The 11,513-nt window shown below is 42.5% G+C and overlaps 1 protein-coding gene across 2 annotated transcripts; it reads left to right on the forward strand.

Annotated features, from left to right (window-relative positions):
* The first annotated feature begins 3,907 nt into the window (after positions 1-3,907).
* PRLHR (prolactin releasing hormone receptor) lies at positions 3,908-5,314 on the forward strand. Of its 2 annotated transcripts, none has more exons than XM_053984351.1 (2): positions 3,908-3,981; positions 4,148-5,314. In XM_053984351.1, the coding sequence occupies exon 2, from the start codon at positions 4,280-4,282 to the stop codon at positions 5,312-5,314; it is 1,035 nt and encodes a 344-aa protein (XP_053840326.1). In that variant the 5' UTR covers positions 3,908-3,981; positions 4,148-4,279. The 2 variants fall into 2 exon arrangements, with proteins under 2 accessions (XP_053840326.1, XP_053840325.1); XM_053984350.1 differs by having other exon boundaries at positions 3,929-3,981; positions 4,094-5,314.
* Positions 5,315-11,513: the final 6,199 nt, after the last annotated feature.

Genomic DNA, 11,513 nt, shown 5'->3' on the forward strand with positions numbered 1-11,513 from the left:
CCTCAGGCTTTCAAAGTTTCACTGCTTAATTGTGCAGTCATCTGCCATGTCGTCTCTCATTCCAAACTTGGTGTTTCTACCAAATCTACTTGGTGCAGTTCTGCTCCTTGTGCTAACATGGTAAAATGGAAAGAGCTACCAAGGCTGGTCAATCCTAAACAAGGTTCTTAAGCACCATGAATAGCTGCTCTCTTTTGATCCAATTTCTTCCTAGATGCTGCTGTTCTTTTCCTGCCTCACAGTTCTTAGGATATGTCCTCTGGTATAGATGATGGTTTCTCCTAAGTTACACAAACCCAAACTGAGAACTGCTACATATTCTATGTTGAGAAAATAATTTTAACAACATCGATGGAATGTTAATTTCACCAAATCTTCCTTTAGTGTCCTATTCTCTCTACTCTGTCTCTTGTGTGCTTTCTTCTCTCCTTAAATCTAGTCTAAAACCTACTATAAGGCTGCTGTCAGACTACAGGACTTCCACTTTATGTACTCTTTTTCATCTATAGTGAATTATTTTAATCTAAATCCTGTGTTTATCAAAGTTTGATGCCTTGAATTTGAGAAAAGCAGCAGCAACAACCAAAAAACTCCTAGACAACAACAACAACAACAACAACAACAACAAAAAATCCCCAAAACAACAAACAACCCCCCCCCCCCCCCCCCCCTTAGTTGTAAATATGGTTCTTAGAGTTTAGGGACTGTGATGTCTCAGTCCACAGCAAGGATAGACAGGATGCATTTATATGCTAAAATGGGGGAAGGACAAGCTTCCCTGACTTGAAATTGTTGTATGAAATAAAATCTTGTTCCCTTGCCGGCCAAAAGAAGATTTTGGTAAAGGAACCTCCAGCCTGACATCATTCAAAATATGCAAATAATCTGTTTTTATTATAGGCTCTGCAAGAATTACCTGAGCTGTTCTGCACAGAACATTCCTGGAAGAATGTGAAAGAATTTTTAAAGTAGATCTGTCATGCAAAAAAAAAGTTGTAGTTATTGGAAAAAAAAAAAAGACAAATAAACAAGAACCTGGAAAACTGACAGCTGAAACTGTGAGACTTTAATGGCAGAAGAAAATGTTTTGGTCTGTAAAGCCTTAAAGCAACTTCCAAGGTTTGTACTCAGAGTTTCTATGTGGACCTGTACAGGTTAGCATAAGAGATTATGAAAGCTCAGCTGTGAAACATTTCTGTGAAATGTTGGTCTGGCTCTAAATATAACATAACATCAAGGACAACCAGGGCTTCAACCACACACTCAACATCATTCCTGTGTGTGACACCCTAATACACTTGGAATGTCAAAATAGTTCTAATATGACAGTAATGCAGTTTCTGTGACCTTTTCTCTTTTAATGAGGAAATTCTGCATGTGAAAAGGACTTACAGCCCATTCAGGAAAGACTCTGTCAGATAGCCTTGGAAATTCTAAACAAAATTAATATCTGCAGTTTTAGAAGGAGAAAAGATTATTTCCTTGGGATAAATTGCTGCAATACTTTTTCTATTCAAGCCCTTATTAAATATTATCTTTCCAGACCTTGGCTGTAGCATACAGCTGAACTGACGACATTTTCTGCCTGAAGCCAAAACAAACAGAAAATCATGAAGAGAAATAGGTGGGAGCCTTCAAACAAAAGGTGCACCGGTTACTGGTTTCAGCGGTGAAGAAAATAAATTTAAAGACAAGGGAAAATGCAGGAACATTGCCTGGTACAGCTTAAAATAAAATAATATATCAGGTTAGTTTTGTGACCTGAGCATAAAGGTGACCTTGAAGGCTTCTTGAGCTGATACTGTCTTTGATTTTTCTCACACAGCAAAGAATGAACCTTTTTCTCATAGGAACACAATGAGAATATTTACAGGATCTACTTGGCAGCTCTTGGGAATGAAACCAAAAATTCACTTAGTTAAAAATGAGATTTTCAATTATTTCATTTGCAATGATATTATTGTGAGGCTTCTTTCCTCACACAAGCCTTGTCATTCCAGTAGGATGTGGGCAGTATGAAAGCCTTTTGCATATGTCCTCCTTCATTTTTCCTATGTTTTGGCTTCTATGAGGGGCCATGTACAAAGCCTACTGCAATCCTATTTTAAACTAGGCCATACTTTTCTCCCCCATTAAATGGAGCAATTGAATTGATGGGTTCTAGGAATCCTGCAGCATGCTGCTTATCACCAAGCAGTGTGGTTGCACTGGGTGGTGACAGCAGTAGGGATTTCCTATTTCCTTGCCTCTTTGCAACCTCTCCCCTCAGGTCCCTCTGCTCTTCTGGATTTGGGTATATGGAGATAAACAGGTACTGAATTCCCCTGGGTCCCAAACAGCTCAGAGAGGCAAGATTGGACTCTGAAGTGGGCTATAACATCCCATTTTTAGTCTGGGTCATGGCTAGGTGACTCTAGCCAGGCAGTGAAGGGTGACACTCCTGAGCAATGGGGTTACACGCTCATTCTCCCCTCAGGCTGGAATTACAGTCATATTCCAGTCCGTGGCATAATCTAACCCTGGATGCAGCAGCACAGAGCCAGCACTTGCCTTGCTTGAATTTCCTTCACAAGCAGAATGTCTCTGGTCAGAACAAGGGCTACATCAGATTAGCTTCTATTTTAGGATTAGGGAAAGAAGTAGGACAAAAAATGAAGTCTATTTAAACTTCTGATTTATGTCAAATGGCATAAAATCAAAAGGATATGGTTCTGCCCATAGTCTCCTAGAAAATAATGGATTAATATTTCCTTTGTCCGACTGACTAGGACACAAATTGTCATTTAAAATTGTGTTTAAATCCCCTGAGTGCCTTACAGAACCTAATAATATTCTCTGCTCTGAAGCATTCAGAAGTTAGGCTGCTCCTTAGAATTTTTTAGCTTCTCTAATCAGTACAAATGGATGCAGTGGATTTTCACTGTTTTTCACCAGATGAGGTCCTGGTCCTGGGTTGAAATGGAGAAGAGTTAAGGGAGAATTAGAGCAATAGACAAGAGCTGGAGGGGGATGTCTAATTAAGTGTTCTGTAAGCACTTATGCCGATTTTTCTGCTTTCTAATACCTAAACCAAGCAAAATAAGTATATATATTTTTTTACAGACCAGTTAGCATTTGTCTGGTATAGAAAAAGTTAACAAATCAAATGCAGGAATGAAGAAACACCCCAAATATTTTTGGGTAGCTGAAATACTAGTAGAAGTTTGCTGTAGTACTCTGCAGGTAAACCCTTATGTCTAACCTATTTGGATGCTAATATTTCCTTTGAGGTGCTCACACATTTGCTTACTTTTAAAGATGTGTAAATCCTACTGAAAATAGACATAGTGGGTGAGTAAACACTGTAGCACCAGTGGAAAATAAATTTAAGTAAAATAAGATCCTTTGTGCTACAAGCAAAATGCACATTTCTAATCCTAACTTCATTCACAGGTACATAGCTGAGACCCTCTAGTGGCATAAACATTTATTTGCCTTCAGCATGTGATTAAAATTCTACTTTACACTCACATTATAGCAACGAAATTACAGGTAGTATTTTTGGACACTCTGGGGGCTCTGGAAAAGCTAATCTAGGATTAGATACTGTGCAGGTTCATGGTAATGAAAGTAAATTGATTTTCAGATGTGAGGGGCAATTATAGATGCACTGGAAGAAGTGTGGAATTTTTGAAAGGATATTCTAGAACTAATTACTATCAGTAAAAAACACACAAAGAGCAACGTAATACCCAGGGCAGCCAATGGGGATAAAAGCTTATACATGAATCTGTCATGACCTAGTAACGAAGACTGTTTAAAAACAGTGATCTCCACTTAGCTTGTAAATGCACATCGCCCTCTTTCTCACTCATATATTCTCTCTATCTCTCTCTCTCTCTGACACACACACACACACGCTCCTGGATTTGCAGAAGACAGACATCTAGGGCACTTCTTGGCATCCACAGGAAAATCATATGGGATTAAAACCCCCCAGCAGTAAGTACTCACTGCATTAAATGTTTATTAAGTGGCATGCTCTCAAAAGCTAGATTTAATGGTAAATAAAGGAGGACTTTAATGGGAATTGGTTGTATTTGATTTTTCTTAGGATTTGCTGAAAGCTGCCTCTTGAGGGTTACAAGTTCACCTTTTGCATTTACAGCTGCTTGTTTGCTATCCATGTGGTAACCTCTGGACAGCCAGTAATCCATTCATTATCCCCACCGATTGAGTGCAGGAGCAGCGCAGTGCTAACTACTTCACTCAGCTGACGGCAGACAACAAAAGGAGGAAAATGATGAATTCGGACAATTTAACCTCCCAAAGCTTCCTCTCTGCGATTCACAGCAACACCAGCAATTTATTCTCAGGGCTCCAGTTTGTTCAGTCCTTCAAGCCACTCATCATCCCCTGCTACTCGCTGGTGGTTTTTATTGGTGTCATTGGGAATTACCTTCTCATCTATGTCATCTGCAAGACAAAAAAAATGCACAACGTCACCAACTTTCTGGTAGGCAATCTGGCTTTCTCAGATATGCTTATGTGTGCAACCTGTGTGCCCCTGACCCTGGCCTATGCCTTTGAGCCCCGGGGATGGGTTTACGGGCGCTTCATGTGCTACTTTGTTTTCCTGATGCAACCTGTCACGGTGTTTGTGTCTGTCTTCACCCTGACTGTCATAGCTGTGGACAGGTACTGTGCCACGGTGTACCCGTTCCGCAGGAGGCTCACCATCCCCATCTGTGCTTACATCCTGGCTGCTATTTGGCTGCTGAGCTGCACTTTGGCTGCCCCAGCCCTGGTGCACACCTACCACGCGGAGTTCCCGGAGCTGGACTTCTCCATCTGTGAGGAGTTTTGGTTCCACAAGAAAAGAGATCGCTTGGCTTACGCCTACAGCACCCTCATCATCACCTATGTATTGCCTTTGGCTGTCATCTCCCTGTCCTACCTGAGGATCTCAGTCAAGCTGAAGAACCGTGTAGTCCCAGGCAACGTCACCCAGGGCCAAGCTGAGTGGGACCGTGCCAGGAGGAGAAAGACTTTTCGCTTGCTGGTCTTAGTGGTGGCAGCCTTTGGAGTCTGTTGGCTGCCCCTGCACATCTTCAACATGATAAAGGACATCGACATCAGCTTGATTGACAAGCAGTACTTCAACTTCATCCAGCTGCTGTGCCACTGGTTTGCAATGATGTCTGCTTGTACCAATGCCTTCCTCTATGCCTGGCTCCATGACAGCTTCAGGGGAGAGCTGAAAAAAATGTTTGCCTGGAGGAAGAAGAAAATTGGACCCGCTACAAACTGCATTATGGCCAGTGTGGTGCTGTAAACGAGAGCTGGTGGGAGTGCCCCTCCTTTGTACATGAACATTGTAAGTCTTTTCCGCTTTTAATTAGTCTTCATTCCTGACGTTTGCCTTTAGGGCTCAATTATTACAACAGAGGTCCCATGTGCATCTTCCCCAGCACCTCCACTTCTGATGGAGAATGACAGGCAGATGTCATGCCTCAAAAATATCTTTATTGTTTTGATTGGAGTTCGAAGCCAAGGAGATGTAAGCACAATAAAATACAGGGATCCTTTCTATCTGTGTTGGATATTACTGTCAGTACAGACATGGCTTTTGGGGACAAAGAGATGCAAGGATGAATATGGAGCCTAAATATCTCAAAGAGGGAGTGTTTTGGATTGGGTAAAAATGAAATCTGTGTGTCTATACAGAGTCCATTCCTTAGCACAGGCCCCAGGGCAGAGGACTTACAGCATTCCTGTAGTCCTTTCTGGGTCAGGGCCATTTCCTCATGCAGCCCCAGTTCGCTGACCCTACTGCAAATCAGCTGCGTTGTCCTCACAGCCTTGTCAGCGCTGAAATGAATTCCATCATTCCTTGAGGACCTGATTTTGATATGTGGCAATGCTGCCATCAGCTTTGATCTCCAGAGAGAGCCAGAGGCTTTGGCACTGCCCTTCTGGAGGTGCCCTAAGAGACAGAAGGCTGAAGGGGCTGTGGATTTCGAGCCAAGCACAAGCATTGCATGGCCAGTCAAAGAGCTGCCAACTCAGAGGAGGGCAGGCAGTCTCCTTTGGAGGAGTCTTTTCGGAAGAAACAATTTCCTTTGAAATTCACCTTTCAAAGGGAGTTAGAAGCTACAATCAACTTAATGGTTTCTAGTTTCTTCCTCCCTGAAAATATCTGGTATAACAGTTAAGTGCACAGGACAAAGTTCTGAGAGGTTTTTTTTCCAACCTGCTCAGATGCAATTGGTATAGCATGAGAAACTTTCTGGCACTGAATTGCCATCAGCCAAAAAAGCAGCAAAGTCCAGGGGCAGCTCTGGCCATGGTCAGCAAGGGCATCTCTCTGACCACAACTGCACATGGCCAGAGACTTCTCTGCTGGGGGCAGTGCAAAAAGACATGAGGGGAGGGGGAAGAGAGAGGATGGATGCTTTAGATTGCAAATGTAATCCTACTGTGAATCTGTGAAAATCATTTTGCTCATCGTGCTTCAATAAAATTAATCTGATAAAAACATCCCCCAGATCACACCCTGGGAAAAGTGTTGGGAAAACATTTGAAATCCCATTTCACAAACTTGCTACAATTTCAAGTTGTTCTACTGCTGGTAATGAGGACATTAAAAGCTGATTACAGAGGCACTGAATGAAGAAGGTCAATTTAAATTGGGCATTACTTGCATTCACTCTGTGATTATGTGTGCCTGCCTTTCTTACCTCAGTTTAAAGGTTTGAATGACCTTCTAAAGAATGTTTTGCTTTTGCTGAATTTCAGGAAATGGTTTTTCCTTGAAGCACAATATATTAAGTTACTGGAATAACCGGTCACTTTGAAAAGCCAAAAAGCCCACTTCCAAACAAACCAATCTAATTTTAAAAGCTTTTCAATCTCATTTTCAGGAATCTTTTAAAGAGTACAGAGAGCAGGACACCAAAAGAGCACTGAAACAACAATGCAAAAAGCAGCTTCAAATAACAAAAAAATCCTGATTTTTAGAGATTTTTCTTCTATGGAATTAAGTAAATTCAAACTCTAATTTTTCAATTTGTAAAGGTTAATTAACGTTGAGGTGGCTTATAATGTCTACAACCTCCTGCACTAAATACAGACAGTGCTGTCACCCAGAGGGATCCAAAGCCCAGTGGAGTCTTCCCAGACTTTCTAAACGACAGCAGTCCTGGGATCTTTTCCTCTTTACACATCATATTTTTCCCTCATTTACCATCACTGCAGTTTGACTTATTCATGCTCTCTTGAACAATAATGACTGGAGATGGTGGCTGCCAAGAGCTGCATGAAGCAAACATGGATTTCTCTCTCAATTTGCTTTTCCTCGAGACAGAAATGAAGGGCTGTTCAGTGCACAGATTGTTCCCACAGTGACAAATGCATTGGGAATATCTCACTTCAGGCTGCCTCTGGAGCTGCTCTTAGAGCACTGCCAAGGTCTGGCAGCTCCTGGAGATGCCCAGCACAGCTGGAACCCTCATCTAAGTGCTGGTTTAACCTGTACATGCCTTGATTCTGTCAGGATTTGAATTTGCAGCAGAAAGCTCAGAGCCTGCCCTTGTTTCAGGCCCCCCTCACAAGCAGGTTTTCAGATGCACCCTGAAATGATCTGCATTCCTCAACTGTGGGCTCCTGAAGATCCTTCTCTCTCCTCCACAGCCCCCTTGGTCCACCAATGCCATTTTTCCAGGCTTTCCCTGCACAAAGGAGGTCCAGTCCTGAGCTTGAGGTCTGGGGGTTTCACAGGGCAGAGAACAAAGCACAGCTACATTGACTGAGCCTCAATTCTGTTAACTGAGCCCCAAGAATCTCTGCCCAATTTAATTATTGTTTTGTCTGATATCCAGAGTAATAAACAATAATAAGATTTAGAGGCACGTTGATGCACTTCTGTAATCCAGTTATGCAAATAAACATATTGAAAGCTGTCATATGAAAAGTGTTTGCTAATCTCCACCCCTCTCCAGGGAACTGCTGCAGTTCTTGGAAGGACCAGGGCTCATCACTGAGGCATTTTTTGTGGTATATTTTTTAATTGCAGTTTAAGAAATCATGGCATGCTTTTATTTTGTAGGGTAGGTCAGTTCAAAACTTGATAAACTTATAAACTACACTAGTGCTTGATCAAACATAAACTACTCTCTGTGGTCAAGAGTGGGGCTGGCATTAAAAGGCAATGTACTCATGAAACACACAGAAAAGTAAGCCAGTGTTTGATCAGGACTTAGATTAGAAAGTGACCGAAGCTCACTAAAGTTGAGATCAGGCAGCCAAAGGAAAACAATAAAACCTCAGGGTCAGGTAGAGTTGGTCTTTCCCCCACCTCAGGGATATCTACTCAGAACAGTCACCAAAAACTAACTTGTCTGTGCAATACATTGCTTTAAATAATTTTTCCTTGTTTGTGACTGAAGAAAACTCAGAGTTATATTTGCACCACGTTTGGGGAATGTCAGTTTATCTGGGGAGCAAAAGCAGCTCCTGCCATAAGGGCATCACTTACAGGAGCAGGGTGAGCCTTTCACAGCTGATAGATGGACTGGGGAAAGCTGGTGTTCTTCATACCTGCTGAACAACAGGTGCTCTATACAGTTCTAATTGAGCAAATTTTGCTTGTTTGCTTGTCAATAATTAGTTGTCTAAAGTGATAGAAAATTTTTTATCCCCTGCATCTGGGGATAAAAAAATGTGAAAGAGGGAACTGTACAATGCATCAATCTCCCCACCAGATGAGAAGAAGGTAAAGACAAAAACAACATGTTGGTGGCAAAGCCACTGCCATCTTGGCCATTTCTGCATGAAGAAATGTAGTACAAACTTTTACCTCCAGTCCTTCCCTCTCACTACTCACTATCTTTTTATTTTCTCAGGAAAAAAGAATCACATTCCTCCTCCTTACCCTGGAGAAAAGGTTGCTCAAGGGTCAAAGCAAACATTTCTGCCTCATGGAAGGCATACAGAGAGGGAGAGCTTTCTAAAGGGAAAAGGGCTTTCTAAAATGAAGAATATCCTCTTTTTTCACCTTTCTGCAAGACATACAGGCTCTGAACTGAACATTTACTGTGTGGATCTGCAGCTGGCCTGGCCTGACACTTGAAACTCTGGCTTTTGTGTTTACCTCAAGTAAATACTCTCCCCATGCTGAGTGACCTCATTTTGGGTCACAACCACCCACCACTAACTCTGATCCTTTGCACCTGATTTCTCTCCACAGCAACAAGATGATTCCCTGAAAGTCCAGAGAGGAGCTGCAGATGCATCTGAGGTATCCATTCCATACTAACGGGATTTTTCCTTTGGAAATAATTTCCACAATCCCTGTCTCAAAAGCAGGTTTGAAGTCTATTCTTACTGTGTAGTGACATAACCAGATGGGACTGGCTTCCCCAGGCTGATTTCAATAAAATTTTCTATTATTGTTTCTCTGCTCCCTGCTCTCCTAACTCTCCCCCAGACTTTTGAAGCCATTGATCAGCTACTCAGTGGAAGCAGGAGCCTCAAGGTTGTTGCCACCTGAAATTAGGAATATTGGCATTTCCTCATTGCTCCCTGGGGAAGAAAAAGTCATCTAAGTGCTCTCTCTTTTAGGAACCCACACAGGATTACACAGGGATTGGATATTAGGAAAAATTTCTTCACCAGAAGGATGGTCAGGCATTGGAACAGGCTGCCCAGGGCAGTGGTGGATTTAAACCCCTTGGAGGGATTTAAAGGATGTGTAGATGAGGCACCTGGGGACATGGTTTAGGGTGGGCTTGGCAGTGCTGGGTTAACAGCTGGACTTGATGATCTTTAGAGTTGTTTTCCCACCTAAATGATTCAGGACTAACTACTTGATAGTCAGGCTGCCTCCCTGCAGGGCAAAAAGTGAGAGGTAAAGGGCATGAAGCTCAAATGTATCTCATTGGGAGTTATGTCCCTTTAGGATCTATAAATTTACTCTCTTCACCAAGAAGCAGATGGGATTGACTTTCCTCTTCTACAGCTTGCTTTGTCAAATTAAGTCAATGAAGCTAGTAATCTATATAAACAATAAAGCACACACTCAAGAGCTCCCCAATTCATGTCTCCAGTCCATTGGAAATCAATTTGGGATCACTGTTTGAAGCTGGCTGGGCTCTCCAGCCTTTGCATCTTGTTTATATTAATTATCACATTGTATTTTCCCTGTGGTTTTTGTTTGCTTTGTTTTTGTTTGTTTGTTGGGGTTTTGTTGTTGTTTTGGTTTGGTTTTATTTTTTTTTTTTAAATTTCTGCAGGAAATATCCAGAAGGAGATAACGGCAAAAATCTCTATAACCTACATTTCCTACAATTCCTACATTTCCATGAGGAGCAAGAGGACTGCAAAGAGAAGCTTGCACCTTTCAGCGTGGAGATGAGCTCTGGCTCCCCTGCTGAGCACAGCTCTGGGTCTCCAGATAACGTGCTGGAAAGGCAGCTGGTGGCCCACAGCAGCAGGAGTGGTTTTAATGCAGTGCTTTGTGAGAAGCTGGTGCTGGGTGTGTTCTGGGGATCACCCAGTGCAGCTCAGCTTCTCCCCAGCAGCATCACCAGAAGGGTGACTGCTCAGCCCAGGGCAGCTCTGCTCTGGGGAGGCTGATCAGCTCGAGGTGGTGTCTCTCTTTCTAGAGCTTCTCAGCCACAGGGAGATGTGTTTGTTTACTCCTTCACACCCATGAGACAGGTGAAAATGTGAGAGCAAATGACATGGGAGCCATGGTGCACTGTCCCAGGCTGCCACCACCCCCAGCTCGAGTTTGTGACCTGCTGCGCTTGGAAGTGGGAAGGAGAAGCAGCAGACTGTGCAGTGAACCAACCCATCCTGGGCTCCTGGAGGCAGGGCAAGAAAGAAAGAAAGCAAAACACCAAATTTCTGATCTTCAAGCTAACAATAACCAGCCAAAGGGTAAATCTGTAATCACCCAGAGGCTGTTCCTGTGCCAGTGTAGGAGGCACTCAAGCCTTCTGGGAGTGTGGTCCCTCACCTGTGGCGTGTCAGCTCGGTGTATTTGCTTTGTGGTATTTTATTTCCCTCTCCTCACCCCCTCAGTGCAACAGGGGCAAGCCAGGCAAAAGCAGGAACATTAGGGTGAGGTCCACATCCCATTTCTGTACGGTCCAGAGGCAGAGGAGTTGAGGGCAGATGCACTTGTGAAAGGGTTTTTTTTAATAAAAAGAATTGAAAGGTTACGGATGGAGTTCCAAGGCAAGTGGTCAACCAACTCACTCCTCAGCAACTGGAGAAAACTCTGGAGGAAGTAAAATGATAAAAAATATGAGCTAAATAGCCAATATATAATACATATAAAGTATTTCAAATCATTAACATGACAAAGTTATCACTCAGCTTTGGAATGATTTCCCCTCGATTATTGGATCATTTTAAAATTCAACATCTGTTGTTAATATGCATAGATTAAAAAAATAAAAATAAATTTGAAACCATCTGAAGCACTCAACAGCATATGGCAGACCTGTTTAATCTTAACAAGTCAATAA

Source organism: Vidua macroura, chromosome 8, assembly GCF_024509145.1.
Source record: "Vidua macroura isolate BioBank_ID:100142 chromosome 8, ASM2450914v1, whole genome shotgun sequence".
In the NCBI taxonomy this organism is placed as follows: Eukaryota; Metazoa; Chordata; class Aves; order Passeriformes; family Viduidae; genus Vidua; species Vidua macroura.